The sequence below is a fragment of the Pocillopora damicornis genome, chromosome 3, assembly GCF_964200805.1.
Source record: "Pocillopora damicornis chromosome 3, jaPocDami1.2, whole genome shotgun sequence".
Lineage (NCBI taxonomy): Eukaryota > Metazoa > Cnidaria > Anthozoa > Scleractinia > Pocilloporidae > Pocillopora > Pocillopora damicornis.
In genome coordinates, this window is record NC_142672.1 from 18,806,991 (window position 1) to 18,828,613 (window position 21,623).

At 38.2% G+C, this 21,623-nt stretch overlaps 2 protein-coding genes across 3 annotated transcripts; both read right to left on the reverse strand.

The window, feature by feature from the left end:
- Positions 1–2,614: 2,614 nt before the first annotated feature.
- Positions 2,615–20,801, reverse strand: LOC113664986 (atrial natriuretic peptide receptor 1). 2 transcript variants are annotated; one of them, XM_027180636.2, is made up of 20 exons: positions 19,782–20,801; positions 17,635–17,921; positions 16,835–16,970; positions 15,981–16,202; positions 13,614–13,695; positions 12,928–13,024; positions 12,429–12,533; positions 12,000–12,077; positions 11,367–11,471; positions 10,776–10,847; positions 10,134–10,302; positions 9,551–9,700; positions 8,958–9,132; positions 6,075–6,215; positions 5,761–5,884; positions 5,174–5,242; positions 4,717–4,891; positions 4,338–4,436; positions 3,614–3,705; positions 2,615–3,408 (listed from the first exon to the last, which is right to left on the reverse strand). In XM_027180636.2, the coding sequence occupies exons 1-20, from the start codon at positions 20,458–20,460 to the stop codon at positions 3,301–3,303; spliced, it is 3,165 nt and encodes a 1,054-aa protein (XP_027036437.2). In that variant the 5' UTR covers positions 20,461–20,801; the 3' UTR covers positions 2,615–3,300. The 2 variants fall into 2 exon arrangements, with proteins under 2 accessions (XP_027036437.2, XP_089057466.1); XM_089201340.1 differs by having other exon boundaries at positions 3,519–3,705.
- LOC149048663 (uncharacterized) lies at positions 6,526–7,827 on the reverse strand. The gene has a single exon (XM_089201372.1). It carries the CDS (start codon positions 7,741–7,743, stop codon positions 6,667–6,669), a length of 1,077 nt encoding a protein of 358 aa, XP_089057498.1. The 5' UTR covers positions 7,744–7,827; the 3' UTR covers positions 6,526–6,666.
- Positions 20,802–21,623: the final 822 nt, after the last annotated feature.

A 21,623-nucleotide genomic window follows, 5' to 3' on the forward strand; every position in this document is an offset into this window, starting at 1 on the left:
CGGCAGATTTGCGAGGTTCGACCATCAACTTCGCCAAGAAAGCAAAACATCACAGAAATATTCCTTTTAGTAAAATTTCCGTACTGCCCCATACTATCGTAAAACAAATCTGTTTTCCCAATGGTAAAGTATTGTTTTTGTCACTCTATCCAAGAACTGAACGTATAATGTAGTGTGGGGCTGTGCGGAATTTTACCTTCCTTTTTGGCCCGTTATTGCCGTCAGTTTCAGATAACACGTCGGTAGTCTAATTACTTTTCGAAAAGCTTAAGTATACGTTGTAGATTCCCGCTCCACGTAGGTGCACGCTCACGCTCATAAGCTTACGGATGAACACTTCACGCTCTTTTGATATGCAAACGCGGCCCTCGCTCTTTACCGACGAAAAGAGCATTTCGTCACTTTGAAACAATGCTAATTGCTCCAATTGTATCTCCATTGTCTCTAAACGGACGCAAAGCGAAATTTTACAACTCCGTTTGGGAATTTGTCAATTCAGATCTAAGGCGACCGAAGTTGGCGGTGAGCGTTTGCAACCTCATTCCTAGGTCATTGCGCCCGCAAAGCATCATGGGTACCCCACTTTTCTCGGGCGACGCTTTTCAATGGGCGCGATTCCGTAATGAGATTTCTCTGGAAAATTGCAAACTCTGCGTAAACGGTGCCATGAAAGCTTTGATAACTTCGAGCGAAGGTGAATCCAAACACAATGCAATACAATAGAAGTACATATAGGCCTACTTAACCACTTTTTCAGGATAGTTCTTGATACGGAAATATTAGTGCCCAGGTCATTCGCATCATTTCCTTCTCCCAGATCCTGAAATAGCGACATCAAAAGATGACAGCAAATACAGACAAATGGACAGCTTCTAGAGTGAAGCTTTGTTTTTTCTAAAGCTGTGATACTGTACGTGGAACATGTGGAGATTATTAACTTGATCAAGTGATAACGGCGCAAGTTTTCGTTAAAGACAAACAGGCATGTTACAGATTATAAAAACAATATTTTGAGATACAGTATCAGGGTATTTCTCTGGCTTGGCCAATCGATTTGTCTATTCTATTTTAGTGTTTCAAATTCTAATGAAAAACTCCTACTTTTAGTGTTCAGCCGGGCAAACGAAACAAAACTTATTTTTAGACCCATGCCAATAAAATGGGTGAGAAGATCATTTTAGAGGCTAAAATAGCAATTTCGGAGTAGTTTCTGTGATACTATAACACAGTCACGACACCTGACTGTCGACCAAAAACATCGACATAATTTTATAGATTCATAAATCCACTGAGAGGGAGGAAACATTACGATAATTTATCAATCTATCCACGTTTACATATCCGTGTATGCATAGAGAAGGAAGTTGTCTGATTTGCGGTGAATTACTGATCGGTAATTCCTTAGTCTTAGAGCGGTATTAATCGTGCATGTAATAAATGCAGGATGAAAATCTAGAACTTGACCTTAGCGAAATAGGGGTGAATTCAAGCATAAAACAACAGTTTCTGAGCTTTTTGGAGATCCACTTTATTAGACTAGCTCCCCGGCTATTGCCACACTCGAACCCTCAGACACAGTTTTTCTTCGCTATGCCGACCGACTTAGGCCGGTAAATGAGTTCCAGAAAAAAAGTAAAGTGAGTGAAATCCGTATCTCGAGTTAATTTTAGAAACGATATATAGAACAATCCTACCGAAATCTATCTGTACGGAAAGTAAAATTACGCGCTATTACAGCGCCGATCTACAAACACTCAAAACGCTGCCAGCTTTAAGAAAAAAAAGGCATCTGAGGTTACTTACAGCTTTCTTCCTTGTCATCTCAAAATGCAAGTTGAGGTCAACTTCGGTTGATCAATCGTTAAAAGAAGAGCGAAAATGAAGAAGATTGATAATTCACACAAATTCATCAGCAAACGCTTCGAAAGTCAAAACTACCGGATACTTTAACCAAAGCGCTTATCATAAAAAGCTGAACTGATTACGGGCTGCAATCAGCCAATCAAAGTCTTCAACCCTATGTTAGGATTTGTGCCCAATGCATGAATCCTTTTATGCTAACTATGTGTTATTGTTGCCGTCACTTGATGTAAAGCTTACAACTTTTTGTGAGCTCTTAGTAGCGACCTAGTGAATAAAATTAATTAAAGAGCGTATATTTTAACGATTCGAAATGGACTCAGCCCGCCTACACTATGCCAGATAGATTTGAAAATCGCGTCTGCTCCCTAAAATCGTAACTCAAGTTTTCCGTGAAATCTTAAAAGTGGTTAACATGTTTGAGAACGCAGCAATCAATGGCGAGAAAGAAGTCTGACTGCATACTTGGACAAACGTATAGTATGAGTATTCGCAGTCATAGTGTGGACGGTAGGCTAACCTGTGGAAACAATTTGGGGTTTCAGGTTTTTTTAAATTAGTGTCTGAGAGGCGTTAGAGAGGAAAAGTTTGCTTGAAAACCGGCAGGACAAACAGCAGTTTCCGATACTAAGTGATTATAAGATAATGGGGAAAAGCAAAGGTCTAGATCCGATCCGCTGAAGTATTGCATACATTTTCCTGTCTGATCACTTGGAAGCCAGCATCCACTCATTTATCTTTGATACAGAGACCATTTGAAAATAATATGTTAATATATTTCTGAATAAAACAATCTGACTCATGAACTACATAGATATTTTGATAGCTGTTTGAATTACAAAACTAATTACATTGCACGGTATGACTTACTTTAATTGCAGTAAGTTATGTTCTGTTAAAGCGATATGAAAAGTAGCGTTTCTATTATTTCATCTATTTTAAAATTAAAAGTGATATAAGTAGTCTGATTGGAGCTCAGTGTAACACCAATTAGTTTTCTCTAAATCGGTTCTTTTTCCTTACCAGTGTGGATCCAATACTATGCCAATCGAATCGCAGGAAAATTAAAATCGTAAAAGCTGAATTGCGGAGAATTTCCTTGATTTTTCGTCGGAACGTCGAATTTTCTTTACTAAAAATGGACGAATTTATTCACATCAATTTTTGAAAAATTGATGTAATTAAATGGCAATTAAACTTGGTGTCATGCAGTTTTGGTTTGCAATCATGTATCAGTGAGCTCCACTCAGTACAAGTGCTATTGTATATTGTGGGACAGGTGTTCTATGTCACAATTAACATGGATCATGTCCAATTTTAATCAGGAGAGTTTAGCACATCGCATTTTAGAGTTGAGCAGCAGGATCTGGCATTTTTTCGCTTTTACTTTCTGTTATTTTTAATTGTACATCTTGCATATTATCTTGGATTGTCAGTTTTTTATTTAAATGAATGTTCTTCCATAGGAGCGGCTTTACTAAGGTCTGGTAGAGACTTCAGAAAGCCTTCACGTCCGTTTAAGAAAAACGTCAGCAATGTTCCCTTTCCCTGTAAAAAAAAGCATGTATATAGTCAAGTATTAAACTATAATGAAGGGTACTCCAAACAATATATAATTCATCTCGACCGTTAAAAAGTGTACATGCAGTTAACCTAACCTTATATAATTTGATTTTCAATGTGGTAAAAATTTGCAATGCAAGATACCGAAGTAGCTGACGTTTAAAGTGGCGCTAATGGTTATAAAGAGAACCTTCATCGGCGTCCAGCCTCTTTCCTCAATGTGATAACCACCGATATTATCCAGTAAGGACTTGCATTGAGAACTGACATGAATCCTGAGGGCTAAAAGATTGGAAAACAATGGTATATTTTAGTCTTACTCGAATGAAATACAATTTTCACGTATCAAATTTAAATGAAATCAATATGTCTGATTGCACCTGTGAATCAGGGCCCAGTTGTTCGAAGGCCGACCAGCGCTAACTCGGGGTTTAATCCAATAAGAATCCAATCATCAGGTTTTAGAAGTAAAAAAATATTCTGGATTTTCTTTTAAAGCTTTCCCATCAGATCTCACATTAACCCTGGGTTACCTTAACCCAGCTTTGAACAAACCGGCCAAGAAAATTCTCTTGTTGAGTATAAAGTTACCAAGGAGAATTTACCCACGTGACACCTAGAATGGGAAGCAAACTTGAGTCACAGAAGCGAACTCTTTCTCTCCGTTTCCCCATACTACCCCACTCTCAGCACCGGAGTCTTTTAGTCACACGATTTTCATTTCAAACATTACCACTGGACCTCTAGTTTTTCAATGGATTCGGGAATTAAAAGACAAAAAATGTGTACTTGCATATTGGCCAACCCTCCGTGTGAAAGTGGCTGTCGCATAATGCTGTCAGATTGATTTTGACTGCTCCGTTCGTGGTTTTCGTAGTTTGTGCCAGTAGTGTGATGTCATATATCATACTTACCAAGCCCGCTAGATTCCATTCGGGACGCTGTGTTGACAGTATCACCAAACAGGCAGTAACGTGGCATCTTAAGTCCAACGACACCAGCAACACATGAGCCTGAACAGTAGGGGATGAAATCACTAAAATATTTATTGTAGGCGTTTGTTAGACGGGTCATAAAAACTAATTTGGTGAGGCCTTGCTGTTTTAGCAATCTTGATAAGAATGCCAGACAGCAAATTAGGCCCTCTTGCATAAAAGGGAAACATAAAATTGAAGATTCCTTGACAAAGATTATTTTTCTTGCGAAGATTGAGAAAGTTTTAATAGTAATATCATTATGTACGCGGAAGAAAAAAGGTTTGGAGGAAACATATGTACCCCAGAGATATCTTACCAGAATGAATTCCAATTCGAAGTTGGAGCTGTTTCTCCGGAAGGTGTTTGATTTTAAAGTGACACATGTCACTCAGAAGATCAAGGGACATGTTAGCGATTTCTCCAGCATGACAAACGCCATTGGGCTTGGGTAGTCCAGATACAACCATGTAAGAATCTCCAATTGTCTCAACCTTCGATGAACAAAAGTGAAGAATTTTAAAAGATCGTACACAAAGGAAAAATGGTATGAAACGGACAGATCGACACCACCTAAGGCTGTTACTCCTGTCAGCGATAAGAATAGCACCGAACACCTCAAGAAGAAAAACCACAAAAATTTAACAAAAACTAACACAACATCAATGACAACCCAGGCAAAGCCTTCAGAAAGACAATCAACAACTACAACGGAAAAGGTTACTGCATCGTCATGAAAGAAATCATTTCTTTTTCAGTAGGGATAATTTTCTTACCTTATAAACATCATGACAATCAATAATATTGTCAAAGCACGTGTAAAGATCATTCAACAGGTTAACAATCTGTGAAAAAAATGTTAGTTCAAACATGTGGCCGGAATCAGAAAATATGTTTTAAATGAATGTAAACTTCCGATCAATCCCTAAAGAACGTGAAACGCTTTTGTATATTCGAAGACTGTCTGCTTCAATACTTGATAGATAATTGTCGTCATAATCAGTGTCATCAGGGGGGATGTGGTTTGAACAAGCCGTAAAAAATTAAAGATAATAAAAACCCCGCTACAGCTTAAGATAGTAGCTTCCTCACAACGAATAATCTTTTGTTTTTGTTTTCTTGCATTTTGACTTAATAAATGATCGATAGAAAGTTTCTGTTAGTCAATTAGTTCAGAATGAATGTAGCAAGTTGTCAGGTTGAAAAAAATCAGCTGTCTTTCATAAAGAGTGAGCACCATCAGTTTCGTTTTCATAGAAAAACTTCCTGTAACCAAATCGACTTGTTAAAAGACGTTTCGTCGTCTTGCTACACAATTCTTTTATTTGAGCAGATTGACACAAAAAAGAAAACATTCTCTCACCTCCAGCGGCTTGCTCTGGGCAGCTAAAGTAGTGAAACCCACTATGTCACTAAAGAAGATTGTAACCTGGTCAAACGATTCTGCTGCAACAGCTTCACCGCGTTTTAACTGCTCTGCCACCGTCCTATTAAAAAAGGCAGCAAAACCGTATAATTAAAGTCATTGCATTGTGTACGTCTCTCATCAAATGTGAATATCAATCTTTCATTCCCCCTTCTTTTTCTATACAATTAGCAACGAGTTAGAGAAATTGAAAAACCCTGTTCGGATAGCATCATGAAACTTTACGATAGCTCTGAATCCTCTGTTATTACTTTGGTAGCATCCTGTATAACAGGGCGTCTGTCTTTTGTTTCTCTTCCTCCAGTTGTTCTGTTCTCTCTCTTACGACCTCTTCCAGATGGTCTGTGTATTTTTCCATCAGTGATATCATGTTGTCCATAATGTTGATGTCCCTTTCAAATAAAATCAATGGAAGGATCAGAAAAATGAAAAAAAAAAAAAAAAAAAAAAGAAAACAGATTCGCAATAAAGTTTCAGTTTCTGTCAATTCATACGTCAAAGGAACCGAAAAGTAGAAATCAAATAATTTTAGCTTCTGCGAGCTGGTACAAGTCTTTCGTACTCCATCCTCGGTGCAACAAATATGATCACATTATCAGGGCTTATAAAGAACATCAGAAGAAGGACAGAACGTTTTGGTTCGTGTGCTTTTTTCCCAATTTCATGGTGGTAACATCTAAGGGAATAATAATCTTGTAAAATTTAAAAAACGATCTCTGGCTAAAACTTTTAAAAAATACGAGCTTTCGGCTGTTTGCGCTACAGCCTTCAACGGGTAAAATGATAAAAAGGTAAGAAATACTAGGTGTGAAGTACAAAGTAAAAAATTAAAAATGCTGATAACTAAGAATGTTTGTTAAAAAGAATGTTGTATTGTCCGGGCAAAGGACAGGAATTGTTGTCCGCATTGGGGGTTAACTTGGAATGCCACGCTTCTAGTGTTTTTCTTGTTTTAAAACCACCTTTGTCAATAATAGATGCATTATCAAAGTCTATTGCGTGACTATTGGCCCAGACGTGATTGGCAATTCTTGAGCCTTTTGCCGCGGTTTTCACATTTCTGAGGTGTTCTTTCTTTCTTGTGTTGAAGGCCCTGCCAGTCTCACCAATATAACACCATGAACAGTCACCACAAGGAATTTTATAAACAACATTTGTTTGCGATTCCAACGATGGTCGAAATTTTGGAGCTGGGAACTGTTGTTGGAGGGTGATGAGTGGTTTGTTCACCACTGTGATATCGTGTTTTTTGAGGACACGAGTCAGAGGTTCTGTTACGCCTTTAATGTATGGAAGAGAGGCGAACGACTTGCGTGATTCGGACGCCTCGACCATCTTGAAAAATGTGCCAACAAGTTCCTCCGGGGACAACACTGTTGAGCGTCGGGTTTTTTTGGCCTGGATGTTTTTAATGAAATTCGATGGATAACCATTAGATTCAAGTGCTGAATAAACTCGGTTAAGTTCTCGTTCTTTTCCTTCGGAGGAGTTGGGTAGCTTTAGGGCTCTGTGTAGAAGAGTTGCTGCTGTGCTGGCCTTGTGTTTATTATCATGGTGAGAATTGTAGTCTAGATATCTGTCCGTGTGTGTAGGCTTTCTGTAAACATCGACAGCGATGGTGCCATTTCTACGGGTGACCAAAGTGTCGAGAAAGGAGATCTTATTGTCACTTTCAATTTCGATGGTGAAAGAGATGTTGGCGTCAATTGAATTTAATGTGTCATGGAAAGCTGGCACATTGTCTTTTTTGATGATGCAGAAGCTATCATCGACATAACGTTTCCAGATTTTAGGAGGGACGGATGAACTGTTAATCGCACTTTCCTCAATTTCTTCCATACAGAGATTGGCCACTACAGGGCTAACTGGACTGCCCATAGCGCATCCGTGTACTTGTTTATAGACTCTGTCATTAAACATAAAATAGTTGTTGGACAGGGTAAATTGGAGGAGTGATATTAGAACGAGAACTTAACCGAGTTTATTCAGCACTTGAATCTAATGGTTATCCATCGAATTTCATTAAAAACATCCAGGCCAAAAAAACCCGACGCTCAACAGTGTTGTCCCCGGAGGAACTTGTTGGCACATTTTTCAAGATGGTCGAGGCGTCCGAATCACGCAAGTCGTTCGCCTCTCTTCCATACATTAAAGGCGTAACAGAACCTCTGACTCGTGTCCTCAAAAAACACGATATCACAGTGGTGAACAAACCACTCATCACCCTCCAACAACAGTTCCCAGCTCCAAAATTTCGACCATCGTTGGAATCGCAAACAAATGTTGTTTATAAAATTCCTTGTGGTGACTGTTCATGGTGTTATATTGGTGAGACTGGCAGGGCCTTCAACACAAGAAAGAAAGAACACCTCAGAAATGTGAAAACCGCGGCAAAAGGCTCAAGAATTGCCAATCACGTCTGGGCCAATAGTCACGCAATAGACTTTGATAATGCATCTATTATTGACAAAGGTGGTTTTAAAACAAGAAAAACACTAGAAGCGTGGCATTCCAAGTTAACCCCCAATGCGGACAACAATTCCTGTCCTTTGCCCGGACAATACAACATTCTTTTTAACAAACATTCTTAGTTATCAGCATTTTTAATTTTTTACTTTGTACTTCACGCCTAGTATTTCTTACCTTTTTATCATTTTACCCGTTGAAGGCTGTAGCGCAAACAGCCGAAAGCTCGTATTTTTTAAAAGTTTTAGCCAGAGATCGTTTTTTAAATTTTACAAGATGTTTTATCCTGGCTGCGGCCCCTCTATCTTTTCAGGAATAATAATCGACCATTAAAACACTTTTACAAGTCAACTCAGGACAGGGACCAGTTTTTCAAAGGTCGGATAACGCTATCCAATGGATAAATTACTATCCAGCGGATAGCTTTCAACAAAACGTGCTGAGTTCGTCACTGGATAGAGATTTATCCAGTTGAAAGCGTTATTCAATCTTCGCAAAGCCGAGAACAGTTGTGTTGGATTATCAAGGCTAAACGATATTGTCAAAATACGTCTCATAATGAAGTGCTCAAGGACAAGATAAGCTATTCACAGTTATAAATGCTAAAGGCATGGTCTCAAACGGAATTATGATATTTTGGTCGTTATTCGTTAGCTGTGAGATCTTACTTTCCATTGTTAATTTTCTTTATCGTTTGAAGAACATCACTGAACCTTGGTCGTAAGGTTGGCTCATCACTCCAACAGGATCGCATCATTCTCACGTACAGTCCATTTCCAAAGCTGCTTGGAATGACTGGACGGAAAGGAGGGTTCTCTCTTTTCTGTACCATGCTGACAATTGCTGTTAGAATGACAGCAATTGAAAATTATAAAAACAATTGATAATGAAGAAAACTTTCTCTACTGGAGAAAGAAACCCTTACAAATTATTTTCTGCTTCACTAAAGTATATTCTGCATTTATAGTGGATCATCCTTTTACACTTAGGGTCATAAATGTTGTTAGGGATGTGGGGGTCCTGTAGGCTGGGCGGCCGCAGCTTTCACTCCAAGTTGAAAACAAAAGGTTACACCTTCTGTGGAAAAATGCGATAGATCTCCATCAAGTTTCCTCCTTGGGCATCTGTACTAGTACCTCTTCGCTGAAAACTCACTAGGACTGATTTTTTGGTTATTTATTTCGCATCCTCGGCGAACTGAACTACCCTACAATGTCTAAATTAAGTATTTAGAGGTCAAAGCAAAACATCAGAAGCTTACTTTTTGCTTCCATGAAGTCATTCATGGCATACGGCAGACTTCTAAGAAGAATCTCCTGCAGAATAATGCCGTAGCTATAGACATCTCCCCTTTGTGACTTAGACAAATTATTCCTGCCATCGAGGTGTTCCGGTGCTCGCCACAAAAGATCTGAAGCGTTTAAAAAAGAAGGTGAATATGAATTGTTATGTAATTGTACCTTTTTCTTGTTTTGACATACTCGCATGAGAGAGCCTAGCTAGGATGACGCTTTCACACCATTCGATTCTACATCATTCTTACCTTGCTGAAAAGTAAAATTTATGGTAAGGGTATAAAACAAGCTCCATTCATTATTATGGTTGCAAAATAAAAGAGCTGTCCCCAGGACTTTTCGACTGTCATTCTTTCTTCCGCTTAACTTATAAACCCAATTTTAGCTGGCTCCAAAATGAGACTTCATCGCTCATCTATGACCGTGAAGCATCGTGCAGGTGTCGCCGCTCTTGTCGTGGATCCAAATTCGTCCGTACGCCTGATTTAGGCTTTCCTTTTCTTTTCTGCTTGCTAGTCGTTTATTTCGTTGGTATTTCGGACTACTCACTGTTATATTCCGCATCAAGGCCAAGATACGAGTCAACCTTCTGTCCTGATTTAAAATGTTCTAGTCCGACATCGGTTATTTTACAAACCCAACGGCTGTCTACGACACAGTTTGAAGATCGCAAGTCACCATGGTAAAGGATTGAGCTTTTGTGTAAGAAAAACATCCCCTGTTGGTAATGAGAGAGACATTGCACTTGTCCAAAATTTTATTGTACATAAGTGAACAACATAAAGATGGCTGTGTCATTAACAGAATCAAAAACGAAGGCCATAAAAGCAGCACCTTTGAATCTCAATCCTGTAGACATGAGTTGTAAGAGAATATATCCTTTTTTGGCTTCCATATGAATTAAAGGAAGAAGGAGAAGTCCCAGGAGCTATCATTACAAAGAAAAAGATTTGTTTCTTGATTCCCTACAATTTTCTATGGGTTTACAACCCGCAGTGTTGCTTGGTTAAGAATTTTATTTTTCAATTTCTACATCACAAATAAGTATACCAAAAGAACTTATGCCTTCATTCCGGTAAAAAAAATCTAAACAAGAGTCAGATTTTTCAGCGTCTTATTATTTCTCTTGTACTTGTTTTGTTTTGTTTTTTTTTGCTAGATTAAACGCACAAATATTTTGCCTGCTCTTACTCTTGCAATATCGGATGCAAAGGACATTTTAAACATCCAGTCAAGCTTCATCCTCTCATTATTCAAAACATCCTGAAAGAGAAATAGGTGAATGAAATGCTATATTTGTAGCAAATAAGGGTCTGTCTGGCCGATCCGAGAGTAGCTTACGAGATCGGGCTAATATGGTGGAGAGATTGCATGGAATGTTTTTCTGCCTGGCACCTTTGTGGACTCTGATCCTTGCACTACCAGTGCGCTACAAGATTTAACCTGTGATAAGCAAAAGGCCAAGCACTTTAATCGAGAGACGTGGTTATGCTAGTTGTCTATGTTATTGCAACAAGATCCCTCATTTAACTGCATCTTTGGTCCATGCCAATTCTGGATTTTGTATCAGTGATTTAAGTATATTATTGTCAGTCAGATTAGGGAAGCTTTTAGGATGCAATTCCTGAACAAAAAATAAAGAACAAACAACCAATCGACACCCAAGTAGATGGATAGCTATCTCTTTTCTAATGGTTAGCCTTTATGATTATCCTTACCACAAAACGTGGGTAGACAAGGGACCCGTTAATCATGCCTTTGTTTCACACTTTTACAATTTACCTGCAGACTTCCCTTGTTACAGTACTGTGTTAAAATCCATATATTTGGCGAATCCACACACGCTCCAATAAATCGATTGATATTTGGATGTTGAAGCTCGTACACCTATATAAGATATACACTACCGTCAAGAGGAATGATTGATCAAAATTTAGCTTGATTTCAACTTTAGTTTTTCTCTTATCGAGAAAATTAGATTTGTCTTAGAGATCTATGGCAAATGATATTGCAGAGGAAGAGATTTTACGTTAAAAATGACTATGAAATGGTCATTTGAAGGGAGCCTCTCTTCGATATTGCGAAATGGAATTAAGTAGTATACTATAGTTGTCATTCCACATAAGTGAATTGGTATTTTTTAGGTTCACAGTGTACTTTTCTCCTGATGGCGACCACTTTTGCGCGCAAAAATGGTTTTCGAAACTACCTAGATTTTACTGATCTCTCTTCTTTGTTGAGGGCCTTCCACACTGAGTAGAAGCTTTTAATGCTTCTACTGAGTCACAACATGCAATTAACCCAAAATTTCGTCCGTTGTTTCAGTCTACGACGACAGCCGGTGTGGTGTTTTTGGTGGCTGCTTAAGGGAACTCCGTTCTGTACTTTAGATATTCGTGTTATATGGCAGATTACCTCTTTTAATTCCATGAGTATTGTCCTTGACAAGGTAATGTGCGTCTTTCTTAGCTTTTTAACTGCTACCACTGTAGACTACAGAATTAAAATGGACAAAAATCACTGAGATGGTAAATCCTTTTTTACTATCTCACCTGACAATATCTAGTGAAATTCACGCTTCTTGTGAAACTGATGATATACCCCAGGCGAACCATAGAAAGAAACAGAAATTCTAAAGGTTTCGTTGGTGGACACATGCCCACCTGCTGGCCGTTGTATTTAAATGAGTGCGTTTGTAATATGATTATGGTGTAACCATGAAGTTACTTTTATTTTTGGAAAACAATCATTTTATTCGAGTAGAGACAAATAGCTTTCATCTCATCATACTACCCGCTCACCTTTTCAATTGATGACATAATCCTCGAGACCTAGATAACAAACCTTAAAAATTGCCACGTTGGTAAATACTTGTCCTCTTATTTCATCCTCCTCTAAAGTTCTCGAATTCAAACTGCTGTCACCAGAGCCAAAGCTAGATGTTGAAATCTGCCAAAGACATTACAACATTTATAATAGTGATACGTTATTTACCTTAGCCTTTCCACATGTTCTTTTCTAACTTTAGTAAAGCCCAGGTTAACGCACGCTCAAGAAATGCCTGATCGCGGGTGGTTACATAAGAGAATCTTACGCCTTTTCCTTTGAGCGAATTATTTTTGGGCGCACTTTTCGTTAGGAAACTGACGTTTATCATAGACAATCAGTGTAGGACAGTACACAAAACGTATAATTCCAAGCGCAATCTTGACCCTGTATTCTTCATCAGTCTTGGAAAGGTAGATCATGATATCATATACGAGGAAATAGATGTTTTATTAAAATAGTAGGTGGTAACCTTAAATGTTGGTTTGATAAAAGTATGTTTTGGGTTGTTTCTCACCATGCTTCTTCCATCCAGAGCTTTTCTTGTAAAGTTTACATCTGCCGCAGAAATTTTCCAACGTTGGCTCTGAAGTGACGACTCAAATGTCTTCCTCCTATAAATATTTGTAAGGTTAGTACCATGATAAAGCTAGACGCTCGACTGTCGGAAGAGGTACATTGACATGGTAAATAGTGCATGGTAGTATTGTATCAATTCAATAGCAGAAGTGACGGGTCCTTAAACACGAACGATTTTTTATGAGTAAAAAAAAGTATTTACAACTTGATTGTATGCAACGTTAAATAGCATGTCAATCATTTTGGTTTAGCAAACCAATGGAAATTTTCCATAAATATAGTAAGTCACAGTGTACAAGAAAAACGTCTAAGGGAGGCGCAGATTCTTGAGGCTCCCGGCTTTCCTAACCAATCACTTCTCTCAACCATGTATTTTGGAGAACAGTAGTCAGCCGATTGATTGGTGGTTAAGATCCCACGATCTTACTCTTTTCTCCGCTACGCGTTTTCAAATTTGTAGCTTTGATGAAGAGAAACATTTAGGCCTCTAGTAACTAAAGTCGAGCCTCTTGTGCTTGCTTGTGAAAGGAAAAAATAAAATTGAGCTCTCTTTCTGTACGAGGACCTTAGCAATTTACCGGTTAATTTACGGATCATTCAATTATATTGTAATATACTGCTTACTTGTAATAAAGCAGAAAAGCCACCATACAAATCATAACAGCCACGAAGCCTGAGATTGCATAAACAGCGATCATCCAAATAACTAACAAATGAAACGACAAGATGCTTATTGATTAGAAATAACGTAAAAGGTTGCGGACGGACTTAATTTACACATGTGTAAAATTTTCGCCGCACTCAGAGTTTCACAACAGAAAACGCTCAAAGATCCGTTTTCTTTCTACTTACAGTTAAAGATAAACGTAGAGATTTTATCGCTTAGAGCGAGCGAAGTGAACACAACCATTAAGCCTTGGCTAGTAACGAGAAAGTTATGAGTTTTAATTTGCAGTTCAACTGATCTAATTTGAAATACGTTTTTGTCAAACGTTTTACCCATATTTAAGGAACATTTGTGGCCGAGGGGTAGCCGGAAATGCAGGCGTCTTATTAGGGCAAGATAATGTTATGAGCTTGCGATCTCGAGCGATCGTTTATCCGACTAGCCATATTTGATATGAAGTTAGAGTAGATGATGGGGTAGGGGTTAGGGGAAGGGCAAGAAGGCGCCTGCCCGAAGAGGCTGTTGAAAAGCAAAACACCGCCTGATTAGTTGCGTGTCACTAGATTTCCGGAAATGAACGGGTAACTAATCAAAACGAGTGGAATTAAAAACCGGAAGCACTGTCTTCCGATTAAAACAAACACATGTAGAGCCGATAAGTGAAGTAGTTTTTTTCCAGTTAGGAAAGAAATGGCTTTGACAAAACCTCCTCAGCGATCACAACTACGAACTGATACTTGCTGCACTCCAAATTTTTCAAACGACAATCCTAGAGTATAGCTGCTGTTAATCTATTTGACCATTTGGGGCTGATTAGCTTACATTGTGCTACGTTGTGACAGCTAATTATTAATAACCTAGTTGATTAAGGCGAACTGGGGCAACTCTTAGGACAAAACGACTACCTTGACGTTACTGTCGAATTTTTCAAAATCTGTTTGTAGTTTGCTCATTAGTTAGAGAAAGTAGTTCAGTTAATTTTGCCTGAAAAAAAAGTAAAATCTTACAACGAACGCGAGATACGGCCGAAAGAATGTTTTAAGGGAACCTGTAACGAAGAGCGAAAGCTGTTATGATCGGGAAGGCCTTCAGTAGATTGTTGACGTTTGCCGCGGGCTTTCGTCTGGGATAGTGATTTGCATATTTTGTTTATACCGGGGTCTTGCCCTGCAGAACAAAAGGGAATTTCTTATTCTCTAGCTTTCTTTGCCCACTTTTCCTTATGATTTTCCCGATTAATTTTGGATTGCGTTCGATCCGTGTTCCTTGTTTCGCAAAATGACCTTTCCCGCGAATTTCAAAGGAGCTCCTTGTCACGAGACTTACCTGGGGGTTCAATTTTGCTTTTTTGCTGGTCGGCTGCCGCATTTACAGATGCGAAAACAGTGAGTTTCTTTGGAGGCTAAAGCTCGAGGCCTGTGATTACTCGAGTTACCTCTACTTAAACGAATTAGTGGGGTATGTCGATTTGTTGAATTTTCATAAAAACTGGCTGAATTTTCTTCAGATATTAACACACAAAATTCTTTGACGCTTTAACGGAATTCGAAATATATTTTCCGTAAAGTCCTGGAACGTGGTAACAACCGAAATGTCATCTATTGCCCAACTTCAACTTCGAAAAAGCCTCACACACTTTGGTAGGTCGGTAATCCAGTAACACCGTCAGTTTTGTGTTTAAAGGCTCGCGGGCGCCTGTCAAAACGAAATCTGTGAACAATTTTTATTTTCATAATCTATACTTTAAAAGCTCTACAGTGATATACATTGTTCTATGGATTCTTGAAAAGTAACATGTATAGGACGAATTTGGTCCATATTTTGTCGACAGCAACCTTAAGGAAGTACTAAAAATGGAATTATTAACCCTTAAATATCTTTTATTAAAATAGAATTAAGAGGATACAAAATGGTCGAAAGATTTTGGCGGTTATAATTCGAACTGACAGACGTCACCTCGTTTGTTATGAAGGTTGTCAATTTATATCATGTTCATTTTCGGAAAATGTCTAATAAACAAATAGATTTCAAGTTGCCGTGCGTCTGCTCAGTAATAGATCACTACTTACCTACCACTTACCACAGTTTGACGTCCTCTGTGATCTATTACTGAACAGACGCACGGCAACTTGGAATCTATTTGTTTTAAATAATAAAGAATTGAAAAAGTTTTAATGATGACGTCATCTATACGTCTGTCCTCCAATAGATCGTAAGTGAGAACCAATCAGGATGCGCGCATAACTTAGCTTATTATATAAAATGAATTGACAAACATTACTGTAGTACGTTGCTTTACACCGGGAAAATCGGCATCATCATACCTGGAGACGAACAGAATTCTCCGTTAAACCCACACTCAGGTCTTCCCAATGGGGCAGTTACAGACCCTCCCGGCCAAACAGTCGTTGTGTCCGTGAACTCGAGTTCCTCCAAGTGCCGAAAGTAGTTCGCAACACGAACCATCTCGCCATTGTGAAAGTTCCTCATTTGGAGGGTGATCGTTCTGTCGCCATTTTCATCTACAAAAACCTGCCCAGAAACACCTGCCAGAGATGAAACATCATGCTTGATCAATTCGAGCGTTTTCGAGCGTATTTGCAGATTGATAAACGACTTGAACTAAAGCAAAATCGATCGTGCAAATCGAGCAAAGAGCCCGTTTGGCGCTTTCAGCGAAATGCTGCAGAACCACCGAAATTGAAGATGGCGGAGTTGCGAGAACAAGAAGGGGAGCTGTTTGATCTTCCTCCTCTCCTGGCTTATCGGTTCGTTTTCAGGGCTCAGTTTATCCGTTTTTACGGACTCACCGCATAACTCTAAAATCTGCTGGCCATGAAGTCATGATAACTTAGAAGAAAGACAACAGATTCCGAACAAAGGTAATGCAATGCGTTTCGATGTCATGGACTCATGTTTACATGTTTCAATTGATGGGAGTGGCTCCAGTTGACATTTTGCACAGTGAGATGAAATACATGACTGAGACAGTTAATTGCTAACTCAGACTAATGGATGGTAGCTGAGGATCGACACAACGGAGACTGAGCGGCAATAGAAGAGCATACGCACAGACAAATTCAGACCGTAAATAGAGGATGACAAAAACCAGACATGCATATTAGAACGAACACAATCAATCATGAAATAAAGGTTACATCGCATCATATTTATATACCCTGAAAACTTCTGTTTGTCATGTGCTTGATCAGTGCTTCCCCATCTGAAAGGTTTCCTCCAGCGCGTAAAAGGTCATGAGCTGCGTGGGCATACAATACCACTGCGTCATGAAGAAAACCCGCGTATATATCCACCTGAAGAACAAGAAATATTAAAAAACATGCAGCACAGGACGCAGTCTTTTGAAGCGTTAAACATTGGCTTATCTCTGTTATCTATTCTTTGAAATGAAAATTCATGTTTCTGAAACCTATTTAGTCCCTACTTACGCGGGTTCAAGAGTGTAAGGTACGTAGTTAAAGCCTTTCTGAAGCTTTGACGTAAAATTCTGGTCTTTTGTCTTTCCGAGTATCATAGTGGCTAATCAACCGTCGCACATATATGTATTGTGTAGTTTAGGATTGGAAAGCATTCTAACAGACTTATGCAGACTTTTGAAAACTGATTATTAAGGGACAAAGTTCCGCTGAGTTCCAATTTGATGGATCAGCTTCCATACCTTCGTAAGGAAGTGACTTGAAAATATTAAGAAGTTACGGGCAATAGAAAGGCTCAACAGCTCTTGTTTGATCCCTTAAATGTCAAAGCTAACTTTTAAAATGCCCGTCTAAAGAAAATAACAAGACAGTTTTATTATACGTAGTACATATGTTTCTCGAACTTCTAGGTGAGAACAGTGTTGTCTTTGCCTTTCTAACCCCATTGAGAAAACGCGTTCAGAAGGGCAAAAAAAATATTTTTCTATCCACGATTAAATTAAATTCGGACCTAATTTACCTATTGATCCTTGGCTCCTACCTCATCATTCTGTGGCATGTGATATCCTAGGCCAGCGAACTCAGGCATTTTCTGTTTAACTTTTTTCTCAAACCCCTTATATTCCTCATTTGTTGGAACATAGTTGGCAATGTCCATTAGGCCTTCGAATGCTTTACAAGCTTCTTGGTTTCTTCCGTCGTTCCCCTTGCAATTTTCAGGTGTGATTTCAAAGGTGAAGTAGGCGTATGTTTTTGAAATCATTTCTAAGTCGTATAGATTTAACATGATCTGCCGGATGGAGCTTCCGTAACCAACAAGGATAAACACTAAGAAATGAAAAGAATAGCTTGAGTTAGAGCTTTGAAATGTAAAATAACTACCGCAAAAACTAACTGACGAAGACGAAAATGATACAAAACGTGCAAAGAAACAGGGTGGAAACATATATCAAAATTTTTTGCTTAGAGTGAGGTTTCAGAAGGGAAATTATTCTCTGCTGCGGCTCTGGTTTTGAAGAATACCGTAAAAAGAGGGGGAACCGTAAATCTAATGCAATTTTTGTCTTAAATGAATTTTCCCATATCCTGTTTGTTTCCTACGTTGTCCTCCTTATAAATGACATTGTAAAAATTCTTTACAACTTTTTTATACTGCATGAGCAACAACTTACGGCACAATGAAATGACTCCAGATCAATATATTATTTCTGGACAATAAGACCAACAAGACACCGTTAGACGCATACCATGTTATTAAACCAACGTCTTGACGTCATGTTTCCTCAATATTACTTCACCCAATTCTGTTTCATTTAATTACAGCGGATGCTAATATTCATATGTTACATAATGTCTCACCTCAAAAATGTCTTTAACTCTAATGATTTCATGGTTCAAGGAATCTTTTCATAGATGTATTTACCTATCATAATCACCTACCCACCTCTTGTTCGATTGTCGTCAAAGTTTTTCAATAGTACCGACTTGGTAAATAGGCGAGTTCTCCGTCAATACAATAAAGATGTTCTCTTATGATATCATTAGTTGTTAACACTCCTAGAAGCCAATCGATATCTGTGAACCAATACTGTTTTATTTCTATTCTTAATCTTGTATTAATGATGTTTTAGCATGTGAATCCCTAAAGAATATCATTGTTTTCGTAATATGCACCCTTATTGTTCTTTTGTTTTTGAGTAGCTTATTATGCAGATCGCACAAACTCACCAGAAAGAGAGAATAAATAAACAATCAATTGGTTTAACCCAGCAGCTACAGACTTCAGTTCGTTTAATACTTCATCTCCTGTAATTTACCTGCATTAATCAAGTTTGAAAAACGTATTCTAGAGATCCGCTTTTTAAATCTATTATGAACAGTTGGTCTGTATTTGAAAACAGTTTCGATCGTAATTTCGTTTTTCCGACGCTATTTGGGGTTTTAAGCTGAGTAGTATGACGCACTCTATTTACATTTCAATAAAACACTTAAGTACAACCTTAAAGAGATTTTGCTCACCATCTGCTGATATGCAAGGTACTGAATTTTACCCTTATATTAACAATCTAAGAGAATAAATTCGGTAGAAGATAATGCCTGTCATCAAACTGCGGAAATGATTGGAGCGGAATGATTTTTTTAACGTGAGTAAAGGCGGGAAAAATTTTGGAATATTGAGGAATGATCTCTGACGCGTATCGTTGGAATAAATCAATTGTTTAAAAGATCTGAAATAATGGCGAATTGACCATTCGAAAAGATAACTGTATCTTTGAAGAAAAGTTCTCTTGAACGTTAATGAATTATTCTTACGAAATTGTAACGTTCTCGATCAGCACTACAAGACATACTATGAAAAAGATCAAAAGGAATTTTTCAGAAAAATATTTCTAGGTTGTGTATTCTGTTCGCAATAACAAAGCATTTTAAATTTCTCACTTATGGCAAAAAAGACAATTTTTCGTATCTGGAGGTTTCATATCCTTAAAGATAGCGGCTGCTCTAAAACAAAAATGACGAAACGAAACATTGGTATAATTGACATAACTTCCAACAACCAATGATATTGTTTGAATTTATTCCTCGTCTTGAAGGTGTTAAACTACTCATGGATTGAATTTACTCTTTGTTTGTCTGTTTTGTGGAATTTCGTGTGGTAAATACGTCTAGACTATATTATCTACTCACCATGTGCTTCTTCTCTTGCAGAACGCAACATGGTCTTGAATTGCACGTCAGTTGTAATACCAGGGCTAAATACGTGAAAATAAGCAACACTGAATTTTCCGCTTGTGCTACCATCAATTTCATCTCTCACAAACATAGCAACTTGTGACCATAAACTTTCGGTGGACGCTACAATCGCAACACGACTCCAGCTATATTTCTGCATGATCTTCAGAAAAAACTTCCCAGTTTGTGCGTAAGTTCCAACTGTTCGAACAAATGTTGGATATTTCTTTTTATCCGAAAGCGTAGATTCACCGCAAGCGAACGATATCATAGGCTTTTCCCAGTGCGCTGCTAAATAACCCCCCGGTATACATCCTACAGAACAGCCTGGCCCGATGAAGGCATGAATTGGTGGCTTCTTCGCTTTTAAATCGACCATGGATCTCAGCGTGGCACCGGTATCACAGGCACTATCTTGCCAGTAATATGTAAAGTTATATTTTGGTAGCAGGTTCTGATCGTTCCTTATCGTATCAAAGGCAACAAGCAATGCTGACGCCATTCTCGGTCCCACGGGCCAAGTTCCATTCCATGCTATCAGAGCTCCCAGCCTTATTTCTTCACTTGTTGTCTGACGATGGAGATGAACATTGAAGACGGCAATAATCAAGGCTATCAGGCGCTTTGTTTTCATATTCGCTGATGCTACTGGCGTGGTAAATAAAATTTATCAACGCTGTGTATTATTGTATTATTATTCTTCCATATTTCGAGCTAAACTCGCCAAGAGTCTGCCAATCCATTACAAAAGCTCTGAGGAAGGTGCTAGAAGCTTCTTGGTCCAAATGGCAACGCATATCGATTCCAGTTCCATTACTTTGTCTGAAATTTGCCTTGGAAATAAGTTTGTATTAGTCTAAGGTGTTGAGTGTCAGCGAACAATAAGAAGACAGACGTAAAATTTGTTTTAGCCGAAGGGAAATAAATGAAATCGAATGGAACGCACATGGGCCAATTTATCCAATTTTCCGTCTCGATGGTGGTTGTAAATTAGTTTGAATTATTCAGAGTTGAAGGTAATTTAAATTCATGACCGAAAAATAGTTTGTTTGCTTTAATTCATATCGCTGACGTGATTTAGTCGGCTTGTTAAAATTATGTGTTAACTCTTGTTTATAAAATGAAGGTCTGTCGAAAATAATAAAATTGCTACAACCAAGAGCTAGACTCTACATCAAACTGAGAGAGAAAAGTGTTGCGAAGCTTATCTCGGTGTCATTCGACAATCAATATAGTTATTCGAAAGCACCTGCGCGGGCGTCAATACAGAGGTGAAAAGTTGGTAAACTAATAATTTTCTTCTACGAAAGACACTTTTTGAAATTTGACAAGATAACGGAGAAAGGCTTTATACATTTACAGTTTATTGTTTCAAGGCTTCTTATTTGATACAAGTGTGAAAGCAAAACGTTTATTGCAAGAAAAAAATAAATATTTATTGCATCTGTTCTAAACAATCTCTGTTTTCTCAAAGCATAGATAATTACGAGATTTCTAAGTCTGATGTGAGCACAATTTTTTCTTGTTACAACTCTGAATGAAATCACTCATAAGGAAGTTAATTTAAATTCCTTCACGAGTGTAATTGGTGTTTACTCGAAATATATGCAAAACGACCTCTTTTGTTGACACTTAACCGCAAAAAAATAGGGAAATTAAAAGCGAGAGATAAAAAAAAAATACTGTCAATAAAGTGGACGTACTCGATGGACACAATGCAAATCGGGAGAAATAGATAATGGACCCTTGATGATGTTTTGTAATGGTAATTTTTTTCTTATTCGAATCCATCTCATT